Source organism: Pomacea canaliculata, linkage group LG7 (genome assembly GCF_003073045.1).
Source record: "Pomacea canaliculata isolate SZHN2017 linkage group LG7, ASM307304v1, whole genome shotgun sequence".
Classification (NCBI taxonomy): domain Eukaryota; kingdom Metazoa; phylum Mollusca; class Gastropoda; order Architaenioglossa; family Ampullariidae; genus Pomacea; species Pomacea canaliculata.
The window spans coordinates 5,382,715-5,410,690 of NC_037596.1; the positions used below are offsets into that span (position 1 = coordinate 5,382,715).

Genomic DNA, 27,976 nt, shown 5'->3' on the forward strand with positions numbered 1-27,976 from the left:
ATCGTGTACGATCAGCTCTATTAATCTATTTTCGGCCGAAAAGGTTAACGTTTTGTACACACAAATGAATATTTAAAACATACAGTGCAATTTTTTTTTTTATGGAAGTGAAAGTGAAATGAAAATTTATTACTCGACTAAGCGATTGTTGGTTGGGAGATTTCTTTTAAAAGTCGTTAATAAAACGTTCTTATTATCTTCATGCTTCTTTTAACCACTGAAAGAAGATTTATGTTTGAACTTAGGATTCCAATACCAAAAAACATGGTTATATTTAGAAACAGTACAGCAAAGATATTTCTATGTACAAAGATTACTTGCGGTCTGACCAATGTCTTTTCTATGGTCTGGTCCAGAAGCGAGAGAAGAGAAGGAACACAAGGATACAGAAACCCAGGGCAACACTGTGATTCATGTGGTTCTTCTGTGGTTCTGTCTGTTGTACTAATTGCATTATCATTGCTGTAATCATCGTGCTATGTAGGAGGAGGTAATTTTGGCATTGTCATGTAATATTTTATCCTTCGATTATTTCGTCATTTGCATCAATTTGTAAGTGAAGTATTATATACAAACGCAAGGAAAAACGTAGAATTGATATGAGATGTTCTTGGAAATTTACTGACGACCTAAACTTGAGCAAGTCCTTGATTTTGCAGAAGACAGAAAACAAGAACGGCTCGTAAAGAGAACGACACCAGTAAACCGGAGTCCATAAAACTGATAAGTAAAAGGTTTCACACTGATTTGTTTATCGTTTTTGTCTTTACCAGCTTTCTCTCTCAGTCTATCAGTCTATCTCTGCCGTCTTTAGATATGATTCTGTCACCCCCTCCCTATCCCTTTACATACCCACATTTTTCTTCGATATGCGAGTAAAGGCAAACAGATTCTGGGGTTGAGAATCCCTCTTCTTATCGCAGAATATGTTTAGCATCTGAATCAATGATACTTGGGTCAACATCATGTGTGTGTGTTAAATATTTTGATTTTAGCCAACTAGATGAATGTCACAATGAAATCACACACAGCCGATACCTGGGGATGACGAAGACTGTCTAACTACTGTCAGTCACCTGACGGTTGTAGGGGAAGACAAACAGCAGACATGGTAAGGAACCGCTTTCATTTTGAGAGAGGGATGGGCAGATTTAAAAGGCTTTTTTTGATAGCTGATTCACATGTTTTTTATCTTGCAAAGTACAAGTTCCACTAGAATAGCAGCCTTAAGCTCGTGGTAGTTTTTACTCGGACGGATTTAAAATATAGCTTAATTGCATAGAACACAGAGTAAAAAAGAGTCGTATATTACATTACGAAATTGTGCAGAGATGATAAGAAAGACTAGACATATAAATTGACTTTTATCATGAAACATGTGATGCTTGTATATGCGATCTACATTGTGATATTTTGTGAGGTACAATCAGACTAAGCATTTTATAATGTAAAGTAAGATTAGAAAAAAATAAAGATTTTTCTGCAAATATCTTATTGTTTGGGCCATTCGGTATCAGTAATTTTAAGTTCTGTTATCTGCATCCTCCCTCTTTTAAGGACGAATGTCTCAACTACGGTATTTGTATAATGGCACTGTATAACAACGACACCTGTACACTGAAGACACCTGTACAAAGACAATTCCTGTATAACGAAAACAAGAAATCTTCTTATGCACAATTTTCTTGTTCTGGCCGATAGTTTAACCGAGAACTCGACAGAAACAGACGATAAGGCCAATAAAGCACGTGATGACAAGCTTATAAGTCGCCAAGGACAAATTAATACAAGCGTCCCACGCCATAGTGGACACACTACCTGCTGTAGTCCAGCTGACAGTAGGTGGGTGCGGAGTGTATGTTAAGATGAAAGAAATAACACTGCTGATGTGACATTCATTGTACATACTCTCAAATGAAAAGAGAAACTTTCCCCTGTGTAGTGAAGAGTCTGCACATCAACAAGGACCCGAAATAAATAAGCGGCTCATTGGCGAACCGCACACCTTGTTGAAAAGATTTATTAAATATTGTTAAGGTGTTAAGTATTTAAAAGTATTGCAGTTACCTTTCACTAAAGTTATTATTTCTTGTCTATATCAGAATAAAACTCTTTGATTTTGGTACTCACACTTGCATTATCTTCCCTGGAAAAAACGTTAATGATGATAATTATCATTACTATTGTTTTTGTTGTAATGGTGATGATGATGATGAAGTAACGATGGTGGTAAGTGTGATAAACATTCCAATAACAACCTTACTGAGAACAATAGCAGTAAACACCAAATAGCAGTAAACAGTAATAACACTTCGTTCAAACCACATTTTCAGAACCGGGATTCAGAACGAGGTGTCGATGATATTCAAGATGATGAGAGAAATGTTGACGGGGCCTTCTGGAATTACAACAAAGTACAGGTAGACCAGAGTTTATAGTTAGCTGAGCAGTAGGGCGCAGCTGACATATTGTAGTGGCAGGTGATATGTATTTATAGTTCTGACTAGAAAATAGTTTAGACATCTACTTGCTCACCACGTGCAACTAAACTGAAGTTAAAATAAGCAATGGATACGTCTCCTGGTGGTCTAAAGGATGAACAAACACAAAAAGCTAATACTTCACAGAAGCAGGTGATCTATTGATCAGATAGCTTACATCTCTGCTAACCACGTGTGACTAAGTTAATCAATTAATAACTCGACATCTCCCCTTGGGGCCTTTACTGAGGAACAAAACACAAGAAAAAGGGTATTTAAGAGGTTTTTAAAAAAAATGTAATGGGTCTATTGACTCTGAGGTATGTACACGTTCAAAAAATAATTATCACCATTGATGATCTTGTGCAATTATCTCTTTGTATGATAAACAAGGTAAATTACATTAGAGAATTATGAGGAGTATATTTCAGAATCAAGAATATATCAAAATCTTAGAATTGTTCTTCAAAATACACTACTGTTTTCTGACTTAATATTCTTTATTTTTATTTTTTATTTCCCCGGTTTTTTTATTAGAACACATCGCTTTTACAATTCTTTCTTTTACGCTGTTCTCATCATTTAACCATGCAGGAAATTCCTATCATGAATTGTATTAATGAGAGCTTCCTAATACGATATTCATGCTGTATGTATGTAGCCATATAGATGCACCCAAGAAGTTTAACAAAGAGGAGGAAGAGGACTCACCAGTCACTGAAACTGCACTGAGAACAGGACATGTAAAGGTTCGTGAAGTGCAGTAACAACAGAATGAGACTATCATACACCTACCTTCACATACCTTCGCTTGTGTCGACTGGCCGCTGGGGAGACAAGCACCTTCTGGCAGGGTTGATCATTGGCATCATTAATGAGCGGCTGAGGCAAGTCAGGAAGATGAAAGTGTCAACTTGATGTTTGACAGTTCTTGCTCTGCCAATATCTACCTTGTTCAAAATGTCCTGAAGGGTGGAACTGGGGTATCATGGCAGACTACATAACCACAGGCTTCTGATATTTTGCTGTATCTAATCCGCATGTATGTGTGTGATGACTGATGCTCTTAATACATGGTTCAGGAAGGTGACTAAGTGTAAAGAACCGGCTTATTTCACATAGTGTAAAATAAACAATTAATTTTCCTCGAGAATGATTGCTCTATTGCTAGTATGTTGTAATAGTTCATTTTCATCAGTTAGGGTGATTTTCTTTTGAGTTTAGTAAATTTAGACTGAGTTTTATTGAATCTCGTTATCAAAATTGATGCCGTTCAATGCAATTTCATCGACTGATTCTTCTGATAATGTAAACTGCGACTGAAATTGTTCCTGATTACATTCTTTGCAAAACCATGATCACTTCTATGAAAATTGTCAAATATGTTGTAACAGTTATCCCTGGGTTATTCAATTCACTAGAAGAATCATAAATGAGAACAAGATTTTTTTAAAAGGGGGTACAAAATAGAACAAGAAGAAAACTTAGAAAAAGTTTAGAGAGGAGACCCGCGGGACCAAAATAAAGTGAAAAGAAAAGCTCAAATGTAATTTTCAGTGAAAAACAGGAAACATTTAGAGATGCATGGCAGATGTTTAACACTCTTAGTGGTCAGTACAAGATTCAGAACAACAGTACTCAGACCGAAACTGAAAAGGAGATATTTTCAAGGTGTGACCTAAAGGAAGAATTATTAACCTCGGTGGCTGGTCAACATGATGGAAGAAGGCTACACTAAAGTTGACTAAGATTCCGGACTTTAAAGCTGAGTAACTGTTTAAAGTAAACACACAAAACACAAAGTCCCAATAACCCGGGTGGACAGCTCTAAAGTCTGCGGGTGGCTCATCGCAGTTCATTCTTTAATGAGGTATGACGATGATAATAGAAGTTTGTCGACAATTTAGCTTTTTAGGCTTATTAAGGCTTGAACATGCTTTGTGTGTGCTTGTGTGTGTGTGTGTTGGGGGTAGGGAGCAGTGAGAGAGACTGACAGTTCGCGGGTTTAAAAGAGGTAGGGGAGCGTGGATAGATAAATTTGATCTATTTTAGTGAGAGGGTTAATAAAGCAAAGCTAGGATCAGCAATTTTTTATTTGAAACAGGTTGCATTGTTTGTGTTACAAAGATTTTTATTGAAATAACAAAAACTATTTTTCATCAGTTTCTTTAAAGAGACAATAAAGTTGCATGTAACACATTGTGTGTTCCTGTTTCTCGCATTTGTATATTACCCCTCTATGTAATTTATTTTATATTTATATATATGTAAAATTGAAAATTCTATATTTTTTCAGAAAACAATACTTCCTTTGCATTTTTATGTGTGAATTTTCAGGTGCACATATTAAAAACGAATGCATTAGTAACAAACAGTGTGGGTTTCTTTAGTTTTTTCCTAAGTATTCTCTTCTGTTAATGTGGACCTTATTTTTTGTTTTGTTATCAATATGCTTTTTAATTCGAATTTTCTGTCTAGGAATTGCAAGACAGCAAAAGAATTGTGCAAATTAATTCAAAATGCTTACTAGATTGAACTTGGACATAGACTAGACCACTCAATGATTACCATAACCCTTTAGCTTGTCATAGAACAGCAAAACTAAAATTCAAGGTAGTGTAATTTTTTTAAAATTTAAGTAGTTCAAAGACTACGTGTTAAATAGCATGATATAAACAGCTGCATCTAAATATACAAAAGCAGGCCATTTATTACAAAGGTTCTAATCTTGGGATTGATTAAAGAAATGTGTAAAACTTTAATTTACAAACACACACATATATATATGTTTACCCATACCCGTGTGATCTCATATAAATCCTACATTTATCTCGGCCCTTTCCTACAAGGGACACTACTCTGCCTAACAGACAGGCTATGAACACAGTTGTCTGCACATGTCCCTCCCTAGTAGTCTTATACTACAGTTGTCTGCATTGGATGTAAGCCAGTGGGTGTCCATCACTACTCTAATACGATATTGTGTGTGTGTGTGCGCGTGCGCACGTAGTGTGGTCTGCACGTACTGTATGAGTACAGTCCACACTGGTTTCTATTTTCACAAGATTTTTTCTTTCTTTCCTTACTTCTTAAGCCTTCATAATTGTTTTTTGTTTCCTGTTTTCATTTCTTCTTCTGTATGTTTGATACGTGATGTAGAGTTGATCAGACGAAACACATACATGTACACATAAATAGTGAACAACAAAAGTCGCATTATCAGCTCGCAAAATTAAAAAAAATTACCATAAAGAGATAGCATTTAATTAAAAGGTGTTTTGAATTATCAAGGAATTAGCAATGGGCTGTCAAGTCACAATGAATGGAAACTAAAACAAGAAACGAACAAAAAGTAAAACTCAGTCAAGAAGTCGAGGAATGGGAATATTGTCCAATCGAGCAATGTAATTTAAAATACAAAATAAAATTCCGGAATCAAAATGAAGTGCGAAAAAAGGACTTGCATCTAGTCGACTGCCATGCTCAGTTTTAATTTTGTGGAACAAGTTTCACATTAACGAGGCAGAGACTTAGAGTAGAAGAATGAGAAACTATCAGACTGTCCTATTCGCATCTTCCACTTCTACTGGACACTGCTGCAAGAAAATCATATTTCAGTGTCCAGTAGTTAAACGAACCCAGGAAGTCTCGGCATATGCCCGGTTAGAAAGCGAAATTAATTGTGGAAGAGTTACGATTACATGTAGCTGTGCACAAAATATTTGTGACTGGGAAAAATGATGTCAAAAAAAGTAACGAGCAGTTACACATATATACTCAGTTTGTTTGAGATTTTACCTATAAACAAGAAAAAGCAGCATGTGGAAAGCGGAAGATTAATTGAGAGTGATCAAGCTATGCTATAGCAAAGCTTGAACAAAGCAGTGAGTGGATACACACAGAGTGGTGGTGGGTAGAGAAATCAAGGATGTTATTATGGATCAACTGACTTAAAGTCAAACGGATATACTTATGAACGGCAGGGAAAGCCTTGACACGTGCTAATCGCCTAAAGTAAATCCGACTTGATTGCCTATGATAGTCTGAAGACTGTATCTAGTAACACTTTGTAAACTGCAGTGGGAATACTCTTATGGAACGCAGCTGATGAGGGTATTGTAGGCAGTTGGACAAGGGTTAAAACTGTTGATTGTCTCTTAAGAACTGAGTCGTAGAGCAAATGTCACAACTAAGGTCACATAAGTTCTTTCAAACAGACTTGCATACTTTGGATTGTCAGTGACTATCGGTATTAACACTGCCTTTTGTGTTATTGTATGTGAAAATATGCTTCTTAGTTTCAAGTTGAAAGAAAATATCATATTAGGCGTTACAGATAATATTTATGTTGATCCACATTTTTCATTTTTGCAAGATCCTTATGATAGTTTTCGGCTTTGTGAATTTGTTTCCAAAATTACTCATCTCCTGACTACAGTCAAGCTTTGAAAACTGAATGGTCGTTATGATCATTACAATCTGATGCTCCTAGAAGTTTTGAAAAGAAAAACACTACTGAGAACAAAATACATTTTGTAATAAATTCATTCCCTCATGTCTACTTCTAGAGAACAATGTAGTAGCCGTTGTAACAACACACTACACAAACAGTTCAATTATCAGAGTTACCCTTGAATAGTAGGTACTGTATTTATAGTGTTTAATACTGTCCATAGCAATGTACATTACTGTACTGTACAGTACTGTACATTGCATTAATACATACATAATACTGTATGTTTGAAATAATATTGTAATTTTTGTTAATGCATATATCATATCACTATATATATAAACATATAATGTGCAGATACAAATTGGTAGTATGTATTTGTATGGATAAGATCGAGATTAAATGGTTCCTAAACTAGGGAATGTATCGAAAATTTTTGATGTGCAAGAGTGTGTGAATGTCGCGGATTATTATAGTCACTGCATTGACATGTGATGGGCGTGTGTGCTTTAGTCAGTGACTATCAGTATTAACTGCCTGTGTTCTTGAATGTAAAACATATTTCCGACAGTCAAACAACTGACAGAAGAAATAGGCGGAAATTGATACATCATACATCAAGACTGACCCTGAGCAAAGTGTTTACTGCTGGCTCACACATGCACATTTTTGTCAGGTTTCTACTATTTACTCCAGTCTGCTGCAGAGAATGGCGATCATCCAACTTTTGCTGCTGACGGCCTTTGTTATGACAAATTTTCCGGAATCCAAGAGTTTATCACAAGGTATGTATATGAGACTCGTTATCTGGCGTAACATACTTTTATTATTGATTTTTTGATATAGTAAAGTCCTAACCTATTGTAACAAAAAGTTCCTTTAGGGTAAAAAAAATGTAATATGTTTAGTTGTGATGTTGTGCATTTCACACGTGACAGTAAGGAGTTAGACACCTTGTGTAGTGCTCGCAACTGTGTATAGATAGAAGTTTCTTTAGTAAATGTTGTTTGCTGTAAATGTCTGTTCTAAGCATGACGATGTTCTCTATTTCAAATCTTTTCATGGTGATTTAATCAATCAGCAAAAAAGAAAACATCATGTGGGATCCGTCGTCTGAACGCATTTGACATGTTGCTGACCTGCTACTTCCACGTCAACATTAGTGCTCTCCAGATAGACTTCGCTGTGTATCTCGATAAAGGAGAACAAAGCCCAAGTAAATATTATAAGATACAGTACGTATATATATATAAAGGGGGACAGAAAAGACCAAGTAAACATACCAAAGTATAAAGGGTTTAGCACTGACAAACGTTCCCACTTACTGACTCACTCACACTTATTGTTTACTTAAGTCCTTACTCATTGAGAAACATTTGGGATTGAAGGAGGAGCTGTTCTGTTTTTTAGTCATGCATAGAGTAGCACCCTGGTAGTCTTATGGATGAGCTGAGTCTAAAAGAGTAGTCGGACCAAGCAGCTACAAAAACTCGTTTGTCTTTACCACCAGGGGTGGTGGCAGATTGCATGTGGACTCCGAAACTCGAATGTTTGGTGGATAATGGGTACAAGTACGAGGACGACATTGTTGTTTACCATGATCACATCAACATCCGGATACTCAACGCTAACACCGAGCATGTTGGGACATACACCTGTCAGATGATGGGCGAGAGCGATTCTGGAAATTGCAATCTTATCGAGGAAAAACGTAAGCTGGCGAGACTTCCTGGGTACAGTTTTCATTTATGAACATTAACATAACTTTGGATGCAAACTTTAATAATTAGGAATAATTGTAACAAAACAGGAAATATTATAGATACTTATGGCTCAAAGAGCTCATCAGAACAAAAAGTCATTTAAAGGTAAAGTTGTATACAGATGAAGTAATTTACTCTTAGGGGCTTGCTTGTTATGATTAGGCATTCATTTTTGCACGGAAGTGTCTTCTTTTTCATTATAAGTTCTACCTCTCCACGCTTACTGACAGTAGAGTTTTACTGTGGTAGTCATCAAGAAAGTTGCACATTGGTGTTGAGCTAATGAGGGCGCTGTCATTAGAAAGCGAGACTAGATAAAGGTCATTCTAAAAGGCAGTTTTTGGTTTACAGTTACACAGACTTTGCCTTCAGTCATTCCGTACACAGGGCAGACCTCTAGGACTAATAACGGTACGTTTTAAATTATTTTGTTCATTAAATTTCAAGATAGAACATCATGCATGAAAGAGTATTATGATCAAAGAGTTTTGTCGAGTTGTCTTTAGTGTTGATTTTCTAGTGTTTCTTATGAAAATTCATCTTGTAATTAATGTAATGAATATGTTATTGCTCTTCTGTGGAAGCTTAGTGACAACAGTGAGGTCTCGGAAAAGCCTCATGGGCTAGAGCTCTGACACACACGGCAACGTGATTACCTTTTCTTATCTATTATTTTTCTGACGCTTCCACCCTTCTACTCTCACAAACACACACGCACGCGCGCACACTCACACAGACCAACAGTCATGCCCATTCGTGGTCAAGAAGACAATGACAGTTTAATCAGATGTCTATAAAGACAGCAAATTGTGCCAGTGTAGCTGAGAATTTCGTCTTGAAATCTTCTGTACACAGCGTCAACACCAGCAACCACATCTTTAGTCTCTGACGACCGACAGACACAAAGTGCAGATGAGCAGAGCTCAGCCACTAGTGAGGTTGGTTCTGCTAAAGGTATGTTTATTACATTTTACGATGTTTATTACATTTACGAGCATGATGTGTTAAACAGTATTAATTATTCTTGTAATTTGCGAACTTGCGATCTTACAGAAGAACCCATATCTTTCAACCAGTTATCAGTTAGACAGGGCAAATAGACAGTATAACCACATATAACAGTATAACATAAAACTGATAAATCACTAGACCGATACCCACCCACATAGTGTCTTGGCGGAGAGGAAGGACCATTTCTCTTACTGTCTTATCATGTTTACAATGAACTCTTTGTCCAGCGGTCAAACAGCCATCGAGATGTGTCGCTACATCCAGCCAAGAGAGGTGACAATTATCACCGGCCCCTTTGCCCCTACCTTAAAAGAAAGGTCATAGACGACAATGGTGACAAAACTCGTAATGTAGTGGAAAGAGCTTGTTTGTACTTACCAGCATTTACAAAGAATAAGTGTTTCATTTTTTTATTAAAAATATTTTTAAATGATCTTGTTTCTTCAGATCATCTGTTCCTGCTCAATGGTGTTCACAACAGGACAGTGAGCGCCAGTGAGGACTCCACAGTGGAGATGGTGTGTCAGTCGGACACGTGGACACCAACTCCCATCATCAGTGTGGTTGATGGCGACCGTCTGCTCGCTAGCAGGTCCAGTAATGAGATGCAGAGTAGACAGTTAAGATATATTATTAAGAAAACTCGATGTGAAGACACAGGTGACTACAGGTGTGAGTTTGCTAACACAACAGGAGTATTCTACACTGAGACGGTCAGACTACTTGTTCCTTGTAAGTATTTTTTAACAATACAAATAATATTAATACTATTACTAACAGAAACAAGTTTTTTCAGTAATTCTGATAAAAAGTTATAATATTAATTTAGCTCATTAAAGGCGAAGAATATGGAAGAATTTTACATGCTTTTTGTAATTATATATATATTTTTTAGGTGCTCCGAGAAAGAAAACAGATGAAGGTTACTCTCCCTTTGTAGTCAATAGCGATAGCAACGGTCATGTAAGTTTTGAGATGATAGCATATCCAATACCAAACGTCAAGACATACAAACTCAAACTCAACTCCATTGAGCCAATTAAAGACAGAATGCAAACATCGTGTGCTGCCGAAAGCATGAAATTTGCATCCATCATCTGTAACATCACTGTCATCAATGTGACAAACGCTGATGACGGCGCTCAGTTCATGGTTGTTTTCAGCAATGATTTGGGTGAACTACCTTTCACTTTCAGGATCGGACTGAATGGTAAGTTACTTACAAATAATAAATACTCGTGAGATGTTGTTTGTACTGTGTATATGTAAAATCGAACTCAGGTGATCTCGGTTTTGCTTTTTAATTGACTTTAACATTCATCTCACCCAAGGTTTTTTCCCCTCAAAATGGGCATGGAGGAAGTGAAGTGCGGGTGGGACGGGGTGAGAGAAGAGATCGTCAATTACTAACCAGACCCGAAATCACCCGAACTATTGTGGAGTATGTGAGATTATGTAGTGAAAGGAAAGTTTAATTGAGAACACACACACACACACACAGATACCAGTAGAGTGGGCTACACTTATCTACTCCGGCTGTCGCACACAACGTTTTAAATCGCGGAGAGTACTTGGAAAAATAGCAATCACATTTATATTGACACTTAAAATATTATTTTCTTGTTTGAAAAAAATGCCATCGACGACAACAAACATCATAAAAAAGTAAGTAAACTTAAGCTATAAGTATATTAATTTTACTGAATTTTTAATAAAAATAGTGGATAATGTTTTTGATAATTATGAAAATAAAAGTTTACAGGTTTTACAACAAACTGCTCTTTGTAAATGTTTATGTATTCCATGCATCCTGTTTATGTATGCCAATGCATACTTATTAATGTCTGATTACAGTATTAAACACGAGGCAGAACTGAAAAGTTGGTTGTGGGGACAACTTGAACATAAGTGGCAACTTTACCTCCAAGGCAGAGAGAACACTGTGATTAAATACAGTTAGATGTGTGTCCGTGCGTAAATGTGTTTGTGTGTATGTATATGTGCATGTGTGTGTGTGTGATGAGGGGATGTATACCTTTATGTGGTCAGCTTCCATATTACAATGCAAAATGATTTGAAAATCTTTGTTGTAGTGCTGATGTCCAGGATACTGGGATCTCAAGTTTCAGGAAAATGTCTTGGTATCAGTGATGTGGCACGTGATCATTGCACCGGAAGTCTTGCAGCTCTTCCCATTCTCACAGAGTATTTTAGTAATCATAAAGCAATTATTTAATGTTTCCCAGTGTGTTCCATTAATTCTAGACTAATTTACATTAGTGTGATCAGTTCTAATCAGTTCCAGACTTCCTGTACGGTCCGGAATCATTTTACAAAATTTCAGCGCTGTTAAATTGTTTCTCGCAATATGAGATAGTGGGATGTTTGTAATAATATTAAAACATTAAGATGTGTGCTTACAACAAACTCAGCAAAGATCTTGAGGTGAATGGTGATACAGTCTGATTTCCTACAGCACTGCGAGCAACATGTCACATTATGAGCTTGAAAAATTGTAAGCATTTACCATAATAAGGTAACATGTAAAGTGCTTTTAATTATGAAGAAATAAGGAGATATTGAAGTTTTTTCCTTATTTAGAAGGAATGAAATGCTTATACGATAAACCCATGGACAAAGTCATGCTTGTATCGAGAAGCTGCAGTGTAAAAACTGTCTTAGTTAACCTAAAATGTTGTTTGTACAATTTTGTTGTCTAGGTGTGTAAAACCACTTAAATAAAGTTTTTCTTGTGTCCATCCCATCGTTCGGTTAAAGATAAATAAACTTCCTTTTCTTGCATGCTATGTACAGGGAGAGAACCAGCAGTACTTTCCACAGTAAGGCCAGCAATCAACTTTATACAGTTGACTGTATGAAAGGTTTATACCAAGAAAACTGTCCATGATGCCTAATGATGATGTTTTTATTGATATAATATATATATAAAGTACATTTTGCTGCTATTAAAAGCTAATGTCAAGCTAGTGCTGTAAGTGCAAGACAGACATTAAAATAAGATTGATGAATATATTCCTGCAGTACGTGTTTCATTCCTTTGAGCTTATTTATTAATTACTAATTTTTTATACCTCTGTTGTCAGCTGTAAATATTCTCACCATGCAGGGTTTGGGTTAGGGTTAGGGCAGTTCTTTTTCTCACTAATTATTATCTCAAACTCAGGCCTTCAGACTTTCAATTGTAGTCGGCAAAGTGTTTCTTATTCACACACACACACATGACAAACATACACGAGCACACACACACACCCACATGCACAGAAACACATACGTTCTCTCGCGAACACTAACACACACATGCAGAACATGAGTTGTTTGTTTTTTAAAACAGTTTTTAATCCTTTCTTTGTGATCAGGGTTTTTCGATATGAGTAGACTGTTAAACGTCAGTGACAGTTTTGACTTTTATATCTTTAAGAGATATTTAATTACAATAAACCGTGGAGATAATTTGTTGTTGCTGGGTGTGACAGTTGGAAATTAAAACTTAAAAGAAAAGATAAGAAATGCTGCCTATGTTTATTCATTCATCACCACCATCACAGAATGCAATAAATAGTAATAGGATTTTACCGATATGTCTCATCACTTTTCTTAGTGTGTTAAGCAGGTAATAATTGTGAATAGCTCAACACTATCCGCTGTTGGAAAGAGAAATCGAAGCTGTACTTGAGTAGACATGTTTACATTTGTTAACGTCTTTGGCATTTGAAACAACTGCCGTGTGTTTGCTTCATTTCACAGTCGGTAAGCCAGGTTTTGATTATTAATTACCACAAAGGGAAAATAGATTGGCGGTCATTTTGCGCCCCTCGAGAGTTCTTTTCTAAAATTTTAAAAATAAGGACCACTTGTTGCAGATTTTATTTCAGTTGTCAGTCAAACAAGCAAATAGTGATAATTATTTATTAAACTGCAATACAAGTATTTCGCTACCCATTGAGCCACAAAGTCTACTAAGGTCTGTCTACTCATACACAAGTCACACACTATTTATAGAATGACCTCTGACACGGCAAGGCTGTTTGTGGGCTGATTGTAAACAACACGAAGAAACAGAACTGCAAAGGTTTCTTGAAATATTTTTGATTCATTGACACATATTATTGTAGTTTGTACACATATTTTTGTACATGTATTAGTTTGTTTACTACTTAATTTCTACCTCATCATGATCACATTTTAGACGAAAGAGGGATTGTTTTATGATGGCAGCCACTGCTAGCAATCCTTATTTCTCAGTAACTAAGTATTGCTTAATTAACCAGTTGCTACCCTGGTAGAGTCGCAGGTTAAACAAACTTAAAAGGACAAACATATATAAATAAAATATTTAGGACACCTTCATTATCCTTTACATTATTTGAGACGAAGACATAACCGATTCTACTGTATATGGATCAAGGATTTGTTTGCCTTTAAACGGTCTTAACTTGTAGAGTGCCAGTTGATTTATGGCAAATGCGGTGGTTACCCATTATTTGTTTTTGCACTTGCAAATTCACTCCGTTTGTTCGATCTTCAAATTTTTGTTTAAAGAAAGTTCATAAACTATAACCTGTATACCTCATGCCCATTTTTTTATTGTAGTATTTATTTTTAAGAATGCTAATCATGGCTTGAAATATAAACATTATCTACTATGAATCAAATTTTCAAAGGACGTAATTTCTGAGGTAATTTAAGATAGGGCTGGGGAAGTCTCCCCATCACCGCTTGACCTTTGACCTGATCCGTGATCGTCTTTTCCGGCAAAGGAAAACCACTGGAGGACGCCCGGTAGCTCTACTAGCAGTGAATACTTCAGAAAAGAAACACAAGCAACACAATAGTTTAGTTTTCAGAATACCACAGTTTTATCATCTGATTAAAAGGAAGTTTCTTGCTTGAAAATGCTGAAATACTATCAGACCTAGATATTATGAGGAACAACACTGGGCTAGAAGTCACGTGACATCAGACATTTCTGCTTAACGACCTGGTGTAGGTTTATTGAATAAAACATCATTTGCTTAGGCCTTGTATAATGCAGCTAAACAACCTCGTTAAATGTTTTTCACTACTGTATAATATCCTTACAGTATTTGTATTACAAAGTGGTATTGTAGCATACTCTTTAATGCCGTCCTTGGGATGTTTGGAAGCCATTTGTAGAAAGCTAAGATTAGCGAGTCTTATGAAACACATGCTCTAATCCCTCGCGCACCTACACGCTCTCAAACACATGCACATTCACTCATCAAAATATTTGAATCACAATGCTAAAAGCAATATTTCTTCTTACCCTGTTTAAAAATGTAAAAAATATCCATAGGCATGTGTACTCCATACCCAAATGCTAGTACTAGAATAAATAAAAACAATTATTATCTCTTCTTGTTTACCGTTTACTTTTTCATCCAGTAGCTTTTTAGAAAAAAAAGTCTGTTACTTCATAAACAGAAATACACAATAACACTACCCGTCACAATGGGTCAGTCTGTAATATATATATTGTTACACCAGGTTTTGGTGTGAATGATGCTAATTATGTAATGTGCGTGGTCGGTTGTTCTCTTGGCAGATATAACGGATGCAGATACCCGTCGGAATAAGTGGGTATCTCACTTGGCTTCACTAAGCCTTCACTGGAATTTCCTTCAGTCTTGTGATGGACAGGAAGTCGAGGAAGCTTGTCTGCAGACTTACAGCTGGCTTCTGAGTCGAGTGAACAAACAAAACAGTGTAAATAAGGTAAACACATGTAAAAGAAAGCACAAAGAATCAACACCTGCCCCTACTCCACAAATCTACAATGTCTGTTTTACTAATGTCTAGTTAGGTGACGACAACGTTGATGATGATGATGATGATGATGATGATGATGATGATGATGATTATTATTATTATTATTATTTTCTTATAATAACGAGCCCATTGCAGTGCAGTAAAACAACCAATCAAAAGATGTCACAGGTAAGAAATATGAGGTAAAGCAGACTTTAATTAGGTGTCTGCTGATATCTTTTTGCTCAGTGTACAAGCAGCGTACCTCTGTGTTGTATGTGCAGCTCAGAAGAATCTTGAATTTCTTCGTAAATGTCTGTTGTCTTATCTCTGTCGTCTGATGCTAAAGCCTCTAAGGGTGCATGAGTAGAAGGTGAACCACGTTTATCTGAGGTCAACTGACTGTTGCCATAGCTCCTCCCACCAACTTCAAATAATAAATAATCAAATCAAATCAAACTTTAGTGTCTGTCCGAGAAAGTTCAATAAAGAAATTTTTCTTTTACTCACAAACCTAACCGAATATTGTGGTTAACATTATTTAACAAATTGGTGTGTCTGAAATGTCTTTGTCTTCACTGTCAAGACAAACAACATAAAAAGCTATTCTTGCTTTCTATAAATTATGACATAAAAATATAATTTAAAGTGAGACTATGTATCTTATATCAGCAGCTTAGACAGCAATATTGCTGCTGTTGTTATCTACTAAATTTGAGGCAGGCATCGTAACTCCGTCAACGAGAACTAATACTGTAATGACATTCTGAAAAGTACTTCACTTTGTCATTCTGTACTCCTGTAGTGCAACAACCCTGTTGTAAATCAGAAAATTCAGTTTCAGAGAGCACTGTGCTCGTCACAAGATGGTCTGTTACCTCTTCTGATGATGATACAGGTTGTTGTGACAGCAGCTGTTATGACCAGCAAAGTGACTCCAGCGAAAAAGCTGCTGAAGACGATTGTCAGACTCGGATGAGAATCACTTCTCGCCGTTTCCTCAGTGCTGGTGTATGCATCTGAAAAAAAGTGCCAGAACCGATCCATAGTAGAATCCCCAAACTACTGGGTCCCATGGTGAAGCAAATGTCTTCCATTTACTATCTGTGGTACCCCTCTATCTTCGGCATTTTGAGCTACTAGTGATGTGTGAATACAGGACTTACATAAAGTGTTGGCTTATTTGTCAGTTTGATCGAAAGTGATAACTCATAATACACTTCTTGTTTTAATTTTTTTTAATTACCAGGATGTTGATCATCATCATCATGACGGGTGTGGTTTGCAGTGGTTGTCGGTCCATGCTGTCTTGTATTCCCTGTGATCAAGTATTGTCAAGTTTAAATCACACTATTTTATTTACAGTTTACAAACTTAAAGAAGGTTTTGCTTTCTTTTCACTAAATCTTCATAAAATTTAAAATAATTTATTTGACAGTCAAAACTGCTGCATGCGTTCAAAAATTCTCTTTAATATCAGATCTCTTAACGCGTCTTATTTAATTTATAAATGAATATTATTTTAGCAATGGTTGTAGTAAGCTGTCTAGACATTTAAGATACCACAAAACACTTACTGTAAATTTGAAATGTTACTTGTTCACTCTGTGCTCCTAAAAGAGTATCCATCCACTTCCAGATGTAAACAGTGTTGTTGTCCTCACTTCCCATTTTCTTTGAGAAGAGCATTGGTCCGTGAGGTGACATGCAAGTACACATTGTAGAGGAAGATGATGGTGTGCATTTTTGTGTCAGGAAAATTTTGCAAACATCCACGTGACTGCCGTTGGTGAGCCTGGAGATGATGATGCTGTAGTGAGTCTGATTCAGTGGACACTGCAGGGTGTCCAGTTGAAAGGTTATGTTGACAATACTGTTTTCAGAAGTCACAACGACAATACTGTTTTCAGAAGTCACAACTCTTTCTGATCCTTGAATAAAATCAATCTTTGAACCTATCGAAAATAAAAGAGATAAAACAGCGTAAGGAAGACTATTTATCTGTTACTAATACTTTGAGTAATGCTACAACTCGTTATCTTTTGTGATTTGTGTAAATAAAACTCATTACTAAGGCACATAAAGTATACACATATTAGGCAAGTTTCATTAAAACACAGTAATGAAGGTGTAGTAAAATTATATTTATTTGTACTTACACGTTTGATAACCACAAATCATCAGAAAAAGAATAACGAAAAGTAATTGAAGGGAGTCAGTATTCATGTTACAGATGTGAGTAGTTGTAGTGAATGCCATCTTCATCAGTCCATCTCTTCCTTGTGACAAGTAGAGATGAAGAAGTCTACTTCCTCACATACTTTCACATGATTACTGGACAGTGCTCGTGACCTTGTCCACATAATTAGAATATAAGCAGACTGGGAGTTGTGGTGAAGTGAAAATAGCTAATGGTATGTTTAATCTTGTTTTTTACTTATTACTGGAGGTTTATGTAAGCAGGTAGGTGGTTCGTACACGTGCATAAAAATTGCAGTTATACCGCTGTTCTACCTAACTCTGTATGTGCATGTTTGTGTAATTCAGTGTGTAGGTCTGTTGGTCTGTGTGTTGCTTTTCTGTCTTTCTGAATGGATGTGAATATATACACTTTCTTTCTTATATTAGCCTCTTGTAATATTTGTTCTAAGATCATTGGAACCAGGCAGAAGGACTTAGCCCTTTAGAAGTCTTACATAATTAGAACATCTTTTGACAGGCATGCCACATCCTTACTATTCCTGAACTTGTGTCAGTGTAGATGTCGCTTTTGCGATGTGGATGTAGGTATGCGATGTAGGTGTGTAAAACAACTCGTCGCCGCAACTGATTCATTTCCCGTCTGACACTTGCCGTGGTCAACATCGGCTGATCGACTAGTACCAACTGTTGTCACATATTATATATCTATATTGTTGTATGTTCTGTCTTCTTGTATTTATTGTTATGTTTGGTCGTTGACGTATTTAACCCCAATTTTTGGCATACTTGTTTTGTTTTCCGTTCCGTCGCTAAAGGTCGCCGACCGTCACGTGACACCCATTCTTAGCTGAAGAGCCTGGTGGAAAAAAGGAAAATGGTCACCGTTCGAAAGAAAAAAATACCAGGAGTAAATGTTATTTATAATTAAAACCTCAAAACACCTTCAACATTCTCCAGCCTGCCTCAAAGAACTTTGCATGTAAAAGAAATACTCACAAATACTAGGAACGTTACACAAGACACTTTCAAAATATTTTTTAAAGATGTTCCATCATGATGGAATAGTTATTTAAGGAAAACCCATAACAAATCAATTCTGCACAGTTGACATGTTTACACAGTTATCAAGCTGTGGCACTATCATTAAGCAGCAGCACTTTGCAGATGATCATCCATGTTATACTTTTGTATGTGTTTCAGATTATCTTATGAAGGATGACACTCTTCAAACACATTTTTCCTCAGTTGGTCTTTGTTGTGATATTTGTTTTTAACTTAACAGATTTCTTACCAAGTAAGTTTTATAAACAGTTGTATATGGAAGTTTCAGTCTATCTTTTTCACATAAAATTTAGTTAATTCAGATACAAAATCTTTCAAGATCACATGAACTATGAAATGCTTGCTGAATACACCGCCTGTTGAAGGACATCTGTTTTTCTATGTTTCTTCAACATGGAACTAAATACAGTATAAAGTGAAGAATATTGGTGCTTTCGTTCTTATTTTACATGCTTTTTTCTAAGCAGTACATTAGAAAACCTTATCAGATTTGTTCAGACTTGGGCATGTACAGGGAGTTTGCATATGTGTTCCTTTGTCACTCATTCCCTATGTACAAAGTTTTTATTTTACAATTGAAACAGGAAATCAAATCACCTGTGATATTCGTTCACAAACTTTTGACCTGACTGTGGTCTGCTTCTTCCCTGAAGATATCAGTGTCTCTAGAAGAGACTACACTGTGTATCTGTACCAAAAACCGAAAGATCCAAGTAGGTAGCAAAACACGGAATCCAGACTCCAGACCTTTCCTCTCCTGAAAGCTCGCATCCCAATCACTCTATGCACAAAGCCATCTATAAACATTTGATTGTTTATTAACATATTGACTTAAAATGAAAAAGGCTATTAGAATGTGAGAAGTTAAAACTGGATGGCTTTCAATCTTAAATTATCACCTCATTACCATTGAAAGCTCTGTTGTTGTCATTTCAGTTGTTGTTGTCAGCTGCATGTGGCCTCAGGGGCAGGAACATGTCCAGTGTTCCGTTGGACCGGGGTACAAGTACGACGAGCTGATATACCCTGATCACATCTCTATACAGATTATCAATGCCTCCCACAGTCACTTGGGGAAATATGAATGTCAGTTGTCTGGTTACAATGATCTCGGAAAATGCGAGCTTTCATTATGGCAAAGTAAGCAGGTGTAAATGTGAATAATTAGTTCTTGTTTCATAAGAACAGCGTTCTCTCTCACAATGGAGTACAATGTCCGAAGAACAATAGAAATAAATATCCATTTATAAATGTATTTATATAAATATCAATTTATATATGTATTTCTATATATTTATTATATATCAATTTATAACTAGGAGTGAGATTTATTTAAGCAGTTAACATAGTATATACTACCAATTTCATTTGATAATGTTCATTAATACATCCTGTAAAGATTTCATAAGAGAAAAGAAAAATTGAATATGTTTGAACAGATTTAGCTTATTTGTTTTCATAGCATTAACTCAGTTACATATTATTAAATAAAGACTTGGTCATAAAGTTAACTTAGCACTAATTGAATTTCCTGTTGGTAGTTGTTCCGAGAGGGAGCCAGGAAATAAATACTGATTCAACTTCAGAAACCATTTCACCATCTGGTAAGTTCCATGTTCTACCACACACCTACAAATACAAGTGCTCCACACGACCCACAGATACCTGAGTACACTGGCCACCATTCTCTGTCATGTCCGTCCCTAAGAGTCTGTTAATCGCCACCGCTAATGTCATGAAAGGTAAATTATAAAATAATAGGCAGTCGAGAGGTAACCCTCATAACACGAATGGGAATTTGATACTTTGCACTGACACTAACACAACCACTATCTTTCTACCTCTCTTTCTCTTCCTCCCTCCCTCTCTCTCCCTCTCTCTCATACACATACCCACCCACACAGCCAGACAAATACACAAGAAGGAGGAGCATGTAATGTAAACACTCTAACATCAGAACATAACATGTCTGTGTGTATTGTCAGTGTCAACTCCACAAGTTGGTGATGGTGACGAGAATGACGAGAATGACGAGAATAAGAAACAACACACGCGAGTCCAGAGGCCAACAACTACCGACCCTGCAGGTGGTAAGCGAACTTTTAATTCTATAGAGACAAGCATGTACATCATCTTCTTCGTCGTTATCGTCGTCGTCGTCATCGTAATATATATATAGATATAAAAGTAATACAGTTTGACTTCTTAGTAAAGTGTTCAGCAGTCCATGGCAGTTTAAAATCACATTTCTTATATGTTTGTCACCAGTGATTGACAGTAAAGCACCTCCTGGAGGATCGTTTGGAGCTGGAGTTGTCTGTGGCATAGGATTTACTACAGCTGTCTTCATCCTGGGAATTATCTTGTGGAGAAAGTAAGTTTGTTATTATAAAATGTTTCCTCTCGTTTGTCATGTATCTGTTATAAAGTATAGTCAGTCGATGTCTACAACAATGCTATGGGAAGTAGAAAAGTGTAAAATAGTACTTGTAAGATGACCTGACAGACAAAGCATGCTCAAGAACATATAATTATCAATACATGCATACAAGCTACACTTAGTAGCGAAGCAGACAGTGTTACTTGCCAAACCCTGTCTACCTGGCCATTTGAAAAACAGGGTTAAACGAACATCTTCAGACATGGATGACAAAGTGTATTGTGTTTAACTAACCTTTAATTAAATCACTGTTGCTTCTTGCTGTCTAGGCGTGACCATTTCAGATGCCTAAATGTAGGAAAAAATACCGACACAAAGTATTCCAGAACTCCACAGCAAGAAGAAAGCAGGTAATATACTTTTTTCAATTTTTCTAATCCAAAATCAGGTGTTGCAAACCGTAGTAAAGTGATACATATCTACTTCGTTGCATTTTGAAGGAAGAAAGGTCAGTAAAGAAGGCAACACATATGTGTATTGTTCTCTCTATGTATCTATAGAGAGATAAATATCCGAGGTAGTATGGTGTTTATAAATAATTGCTCGTGCAAGTAAGAGTATCACAGACGAATAAAAGTCCCAGTTTACAAATGAATTTCTTACAACAGTGTTTACTGATATATATGGTCAGATTACTTTTGCTTTAATATTATTGTCAACCATGATGAGAGGTGATGATTTAATGCAATGGATTGAGCGAATGAATTCAGTGAGACCGCTGATGGCCCTGCGGATATTGAAGAGGAGGCAGACATGGCTATTCATCTGGTAGTCCAGGAGCGGTAAGTTCTGAGGAACTGCTTACCAGTAGTTGTTTACAAAACAGAAGTTGTTTACAAAATTTCACTGATATCGAGGGGTTTTGTAGGAGAGGTTAGTGATGGTTGTAAAAGACTGTCAACAACTGCTGCACACAACTGATTATGAATGTGTATAATTTCCTTTAAACAAGTTATCAAATTATTACACGCACGTTTGGAACTTCAGATAATGAAATGCCTAATGTTCAATGTTTGTCGACGAATTTTTTAAGAAAATAAGGAAGTTAGAGAGAAGACTTCTCTTTCATCTACCAACGTGAAAATTAATAGACATTCATTCAAAATTGAATAATTAGCAGGCTATGGCACAAATGTCAAGTTTTAAAATATTACGAGATTGTAAGGCATTGTAAGATTCATCAAAACTCAAACGAAAAAAGACAAAAAAGATAATTTTAATAGTTTCGATTCTGATTATGGGTTTAGCGACTTCACCGATGGGTCAGATGAGACTGAAAGAAAAAGTCTTTTAAATTCTCCTGAAGCAAAAGAGACGAGCTCATCATGTCAGACAACAAGTAGTTCGTGTCTTGTTCAACCACCAGACAGGTGAGGCTTGAGAGTCTACTGAGTTACAATGTTGAAAGGAGTATCGTGTTTGGTGGACTACTACTAGTGTTAAGCCTAATAAGCAAATAGTTTCAGATAATTAGTTTTTGCAAAAAACAAAACATATTCGTGTAAATAAAAGTGTTTTTACCGATTCGCCAAAAGTGTTACCCTTGTAAAATTACAAAAGCCAGAACGAAATAATTCTTATTACAAAAATATGTAAAACAGTCATTGTTCCTTCATAACTGAGCCAAGCTTGGGAACATAACAAATACCTACTTTTAATCAAGGATCCTAAATTAGACAACCACAGTCGTAACTGCTGGTGTAAAGTGAGGATGTGAATACCAAATAACTTGGAAAATATAGTTTTCCCTCCGTTTAGTGGCAGGTCTAAGGAGCAGAACAAACCTCGAGACAAGGACAACATGAAGACATCTGGTCTGCAGCAAGAAGAACCCATCTCTTCTCCTCTTGCCAAGTCTCTAGGCCAGAACACCCTGAGCTAGTGAGTTAATTACTCTTAACGAGTTGAGTTGACAACAGATGAATACTGAGACCTCTTTTGACAGCATCATGAAATACATACTTTAAATGTTTGACTTGTACGAACTTCTGTATAAAAGTAATTAGTAGCCGCATGTGAGATGAGTGAGGGGAGGTTATTTTCCCAGCAGTTTAAATTTTGCAAACATATCAAAATGATGATGATGATGATGATGGATGATGGATGATGGAGGATGGAGGACGGAGGATGATGGATGATGGATGATGGATGATGATGATGACGACGCCGACGACGATCTCTGCTCTTTTATTAAGCGAAAGCAAGCCTGCCGTGGACGATACTGAAGAAAAGGTGGGTTCAACCAACGGCGACACTCAAGATCCTCCTCAACCAAGCGATGACAGTACACGTGGCTGCGGATCAACCACGACCTTTGTCTGCTCAGGACATGACAAGTTAGTTGTTAAACTATTACTACTACTATCATTAATAATATCCATTATCATAATGGCTACTATTTATAAGGTTTATTTTCAGTAGGTACTAGAAGCATCTATTTAGCCAGCATTCATGAAACACACCCAATCAACACGAAAGGCGGGAAAAGCATGACAGTCTGGCAAGACGACACCAAACGATGCCACAGTTACAAATAGTTTGAAGATTGAGAGAGAGGCCGGATGTCTAACATTACCTGGCAATGAACTCCAGAGATGAGGTTCATAGTAGAAAAAGGAACAGAATCCAGGTGAGGTCCGCTAGCAGCGACTGTGACGATGAGGTGGGCGTAGCGACAGACGAGAGGGTAGCAGTGGATAGAAGCTAAACTCCTGAGCATGGTACAGAGAGCAGACATTATTGTATCACAGTGTAGGATATCAGATTGTCTACACAAACAGCTGACTAGACTGACAACTAACTAAGCACAGAGCTTTATTAATTCAGATGAAGTTGATGCCAACACTTGGATTGTTGGTGCTGGACACGCTTGTCTGTTCGTGATCTCTGCACACAAAAAACTGCGACAGTAATAATATATTTTCTAATATTGTAATGTGTCATTATAAATTCACTAAATTATGATGCATTCGATGAATTTATTTCAGAGCTGATAGCCAGCAACAGGGTAACCATTTCACGTATGTTAACAGGTCGGAGCTACACATATCTTTTACTGTCAAAGTTGAACAGCATGGCGAAGGTTTCAAAGCAGACCTGGACAAATCAGCAATCTGCAATATCATGAAATGCAAATCCCAAGGACAAGGCGAGTCTAATCAGGATAATGGTCACATTACTGTAGACATTGGGGAACAAGAGGTGATTCCAAGGTGAGTTAATCTTTATTCCAAAAAAGATTGTAAAAGAAAAGTATCAATAGAAATTTGCGATAAACACTAAGCTTAAATGCAATTTTTTTCTTAAAATTAATATTGTATAATTATACTAGTATTTAAACGAGAACACTTACAATAATAACGAATAACTTTAAATTTCTATTAAACATTTCAGCTTAGCCTTTCAAGGCCTCAGCATCGGGAACCTTACCTCTGTCCTGACATCTCAAGATCATTATGTTCAAGAAACTTCTGAGAAAAACAGGTTTGGAGTTAGATATAATCCTTCTTTTATATTTTCTTTTCATTATATTAATATATTCTGTTTGATTATTATATATGTAGTGAATAAGACCAATTAAAGGCTAGTTAATTCTCGCCTGTTTGTAAGCATCAACATGGGATGTTGAAGTAGGTCCTGGTAGCTCTACAGATGAACCATGCTTAACAGACTTAACGATGATTCCTCGAAATTATCCGACTTTTGCTTTGGAATATTTCGTCCATTTTTTATCAGAATAGATTGTTTTAAACATTTGAAATGAAGTACTATAATACCTTTTAACATTAATAATCCTGACAAAGAAACTTTGCTGATTTCAACTTTTTGAATTTGCTCTTATAGTTTCTGTTCAAATACACTTCCACTTTAAAATCTTTCTCATTAAAACATCAAGTAGCAGAAATATCACATTCATTACTGCACTATTTCAGTATGGGTTTGCAAATAATCCCTCCGGAGTCGGAGCCTAGGCACTGTTTTGGAAGGAACAGTCAAGAAGAAGCTACTTTACCAGGAAGGGGTGGAAACCATGGAAACCAAACCAGCAAAAATTCAAATTCATTGCTAAATACAGAAGATTTTGACATCAGACAAGCCAAAAAGCCAGAAAACTCTACGACATCACAACAAAATGATGAAAGACTGTTAACTGCACAAATTTGTGCTGGTGTATCCAGCAGTTTGGACACAGAGAACAAATTTTCCAGGTGAGAGAAGTCTTTTTCCCTTACTGACCCACTCAATAATATGTTGAGGTGTGGTAAGTGGTGATTAAAGCCACTGTGAAGGTCTGGTCTGACAAACTATTTTGGCCTATAAAAGACTAAGAAATTTCATCACTTCGCATGAAAATAATTTCATTTGTGAGCTCGAGCGTGTGTTTGTGTTTTTATGTGTGTATGTTTATGTGCGAGGGTTGTCTTGGATGCTGTAGAAGATTTGTGCATACCTGAATCATCCTTTGCTTTCTAAACAAAACCTTTGTTTCTCTAAACGCCAATGGATGACACTGAAAAATGAGAGAATTACTTAGTGTGTATTCCTTAAAAGAATATGTAGAAACAATGAGTCATGATGACCATTCACAGAGAAAGCCAAAGACATATTAGGATTGGTACTCGGAATATTGGTCATGTGAAAGTGATCACCAGACATACTAGAGTTGAGAATTCTGTTGAAAAAAATACTATTTATCTTTTTCTCAGCACGTAATTGTTATAATAGTAAGTACAATGTTTCAACAGCCTTAATAATGGCGAAGCTGAGACAACTCCAATCAGAAAGAGCAAGGAAAAGTTAAAAGATGTCCAAGAAGGAGAAAGTTCACCTGGTGCACAGGTCACCTCACCTACAGAAAGCAACATCAACATTAGGAGTCATGTTCACAGCCAGCCACTAGAGTGACTAGACTGATGTTTGTACATTATCTGATGTGGGTTGTGACAGGTTTGGCTGGGCTTTGACTGGCTATTGCAGCTCAGCATCCTTTGTAATCCAGCCTCATGCTTTAGTGTAGACAAGCTTTAAATGCACGTGTTGATAAATAAATACATTGTGCTAAACTTTTTATTTTAAAGTACCAGTAGTATTATGTAATAGCAGTAGCATTTAATTTTGTTCTATGTTATTCTTTTTCTCTATTCTTTTTCGTTATTAGTCATCAGTATTGCTTTTTATCCTTCTGTCTTTTGTCGTTATCCATGTCTTACTCTTGTCTCTAGCGCTGAGCACGCTGCTTACGAATGGTATATATATTGCTGTATAGATTACTCATTATTATTATAATTATTATTATTATTAGAGTCTGCTTTCTATAGTCTAATCTCATATTAATCTTTGTATCATTTTTACTCATTACTCATAAAGTGAGTAAAGCTAATTTACATAGCACTTTACCTTACAAATGATGTCATTGTGTTTGCAGCTAGTGTGACTGTTTACTTTGAGAAAGGTGCAATCATCTTAGCTCAGTACCACCTTTATTCCTTTCTACCTTTCTCTTCTTTGACAGTTTTTAACTTGCATCTGTGATTTGTAGTTGTGTTGCTAACACTAGCATCTAGAGTGCAGCCCTCGCTCAGCCATGCAAGATTGATTGATTGACTGATTGATTGATTGATTAATTAATGGATTGACTGATTGATGGATTGACTGATTTATTGAATGAATGATTGACTGATTGATTGATTTTTTTAAGGAACAGCTAGCTGTGCAGTGTACAGTATCACTGACTGTACTGTGTGAACACTACAGCTTGTACACTGTATACGACTGAAGCAGCTGTGAACTGTATACCTGTACAGTTGTAAATATAGTTTTGCTATTTATAGGCATGCTGTACATTTCTGAAAAACAAAACATACCTGTAGCTAGATGTTCATGTAAAAATAAAGGATGCGTGTGCTCATACATTATTTGTGTCATGTTTGGTGTGCATGTGACGGTCGATGCCATCTTCGCTTTACAAACCAGCTTCCGGCTACTTATGGACCTGAATGCAAATATTTTTCTTGTTAGTGTCTAAGCTCACGGATTTTTGGATTAAAAGGCCATGAATTCCCTTCCCAAGGGCGAGGGTATGTTTTAGTGACTTCAATAAAAATTGTCCTCCTCCCACTTTAACCCATAAACGCACAGCTCCACAAACGGGTATCTTTGTACCCACTGGTAGGTCGTGACAAATGACAAACCATAAATATTTACTAGAATAACAGAATAAGCAATCATTCTGCTTTTTGACATCTAGCCCTCGATCTAAGGGAAATAACATGAAATGCTACATTACTAAAAAGCAAATAAGAGGGACGGTCAGAATATGTAGAAAGACGGAGGTTGATGTTAAATTTGACAGGGTATATCTTGTTACTAATGGAACAGCACCTTGTACTTGTACTTCTTTTTCATTATTAGTAATGGGGGTTTAATGGGTGTTAGGCCTATGTAAGCCATCAAAGTGTTGATATAGATGTTATACAAACTGCTAAGAACAGATTTAAAAGTAAATTTGTGTTAGCTGTAGGTGTGAAAGGTTACAGAGTATACTTCAGGCTCTTGAATAAGTCGACGAAGCTCGTTAGCGTTTCCTAAGCCGAACACACACACAAACACTCACACACACACACACACAAACACTCACACACACACACACACACACACACACACACACAAACACTCACACACACACACACACACAAACACTCACACACACACACACACACACAAACACTCACACACACACACAAACACTGTTATGGTTGACTGGTTGCTTTGATGCTTA

General features: G+C 36.5%; 4 protein-coding genes across 10 annotated transcripts; 3 read left to right on the top strand and 1 right to left on the bottom strand.

The window, feature by feature from the left end:
* Positions 1-7,624: 7,624 nt before the first annotated feature.
* On the top strand, positions 7,625-9,930 carry LOC112569587. Its single transcript, XM_025247408.1, has 5 exons — positions 7,625-7,718; positions 8,015-8,149; positions 8,444-8,644; positions 9,048-9,107; positions 9,552-9,930. The coding sequence occupies exons 1-5, from the start codon at positions 7,643-7,645 to the stop codon at positions 9,794-9,796; spliced, it is 717 nt and encodes a 238-aa protein (XP_025103193.1). The 5' UTR covers positions 7,625-7,642; the 3' UTR covers positions 9,797-9,930.
* A 206-nt stretch (positions 9,931-10,136) lies between these two features.
* On the top strand, positions 10,137-10,955 carry LOC112569053. The gene is made up of 2 exons (XM_025246701.1): positions 10,137-10,439; positions 10,603-10,955. The coding sequence occupies exons 1-2, from the start codon at positions 10,223-10,225 to the stop codon at positions 10,947-10,949; spliced, it is 564 nt and encodes a 187-aa protein (XP_025102486.1). The 5' UTR covers positions 10,137-10,222; the 3' UTR covers positions 10,950-10,955.
* A 2,749-nt stretch (positions 10,956-13,704) lies between these two features.
* LOC112568625 lies at positions 13,705-27,092 on the top strand. 7 transcript variants are annotated; one of them, XM_025246020.1, is made up of 19 exons: positions 13,705-13,797; positions 15,292-15,461; positions 16,744-16,822; positions 17,250-17,306; positions 18,897-18,990; positions 19,343-19,471; positions 19,695-19,898; positions 20,300-20,362; positions 20,744-20,848; positions 21,027-21,132; positions 21,468-21,548; positions 21,909-21,980; positions 22,446-22,568; positions 22,957-23,079; positions 23,394-23,534; positions 24,186-24,410; positions 24,592-24,681; positions 25,131-25,406; positions 25,944-27,092. In XM_025246020.1, exons 5-19 carry the CDS (start codon positions 18,912-18,914, stop codon positions 26,101-26,103), a joined length of 1,977 nt encoding a protein of 658 aa, XP_025101805.1. In that variant the 5' UTR covers positions 13,705-13,797; positions 15,292-15,461; positions 16,744-16,822; positions 17,250-17,306; positions 18,897-18,911; the 3' UTR covers positions 26,104-27,092. The 7 variants fall into 7 exon arrangements, with proteins under 7 accessions (XP_025101805.1, XP_025101802.1, XP_025101803.1 ...); XM_025246017.1 differs by lacking the exons at positions 16,744-16,822; positions 17,250-17,306 and having other exon boundaries at positions 25,944-27,091; XM_025246018.1 differs by lacking the exons at positions 13,705-13,797; positions 15,292-15,461; positions 16,744-16,822 and having other exon boundaries at positions 17,179-17,306.
* On the bottom strand, positions 15,476-17,783 carry LOC112568627. The gene is made up of 5 exons (XM_025246023.1): positions 17,654-17,783; positions 17,072-17,449; positions 16,741-16,812; positions 16,373-16,513; positions 15,476-15,921 (listed from the first exon to the last, which is right to left on the bottom strand). Exons 1-5 carry the CDS (start codon positions 17,757-17,759, stop codon positions 15,740-15,742), a joined length of 879 nt encoding a protein of 292 aa, XP_025101808.1. The 5' UTR covers positions 17,760-17,783; the 3' UTR covers positions 15,476-15,739.
* Positions 27,093-27,976: the final 884 nt, after the last annotated feature.

Bases quoted from the DNA above. Each gene is read 5' to 3' on its own strand.
- LOC112569587 (XM_025247408.1), top strand. From the start codon at position 7,643: ATGGCGATCATCCAACTTTTGCTGCTGACGGCCTTTGTTATGACAAAT. The intron at 7,719-8,014 runs GTATGTATATGA...TTAATCAATCAG, and splicing joins ATCCAAGAGTTTATCACAAG to CAAAAAAGAAAACATCATGT. The intron at 8,150-8,443 runs GTAAATATTATA...CTTTACCACCAG, and splicing joins TAAAGGAGAACAAAGCCCAA to GGGTGGTGGCAGATTGCATG.
- LOC112569053 (XM_025246701.1), top strand. From the start codon at position 10,223: ATGGTGTGTCAGTCGGACACGTGGACACCAACTCCCATCATCAGTGTG. The intron at 10,440-10,602 runs GTAAGTATTTTT...TATATTTTTTAG, and splicing joins GGTCAGACTACTTGTTCCTT to GTGCTCCGAGAAAGAAAACA.
- LOC112568627 (XM_025246023.1), bottom strand. From the start codon at position 17,759: ATGAAGATGGCATTCACTACAACTACTCACATCTGTAACATGAATACT. The intron at 17,450-17,653 runs GTAAGTACAAAT...TATTTTCGATAG, and splicing joins GATTTGTGGTTATCAAACGT to GTTCAAAGATTGATTTTATT. The intron at 15,922-16,372 runs GTAACAGACCAT...TATTATTTGAAG, and splicing joins CTGTATCATCATCAGAAGAG to TTGGTGGGAGGAGCTATGGC.
- LOC112568625 (XM_025246020.1), top strand. From the start codon at position 18,912: ATGACACTCTTCAAACACATTTTTCCTCAGTTGGTCTTTGTTGTGATA. The intron at 20,363-20,743 runs GTAAGTTCCATG...GTGTATTGTCAG, and splicing joins AGAAACCATTTCACCATCTG to TGTCAACTCCACAAGTTGGT. The intron at 24,682-25,130 runs GTTTGGAGTTAG...GCACTATTTCAG, and splicing joins GAAACTTCTGAGAAAAACAG to TATGGGTTTGCAAATAATCC.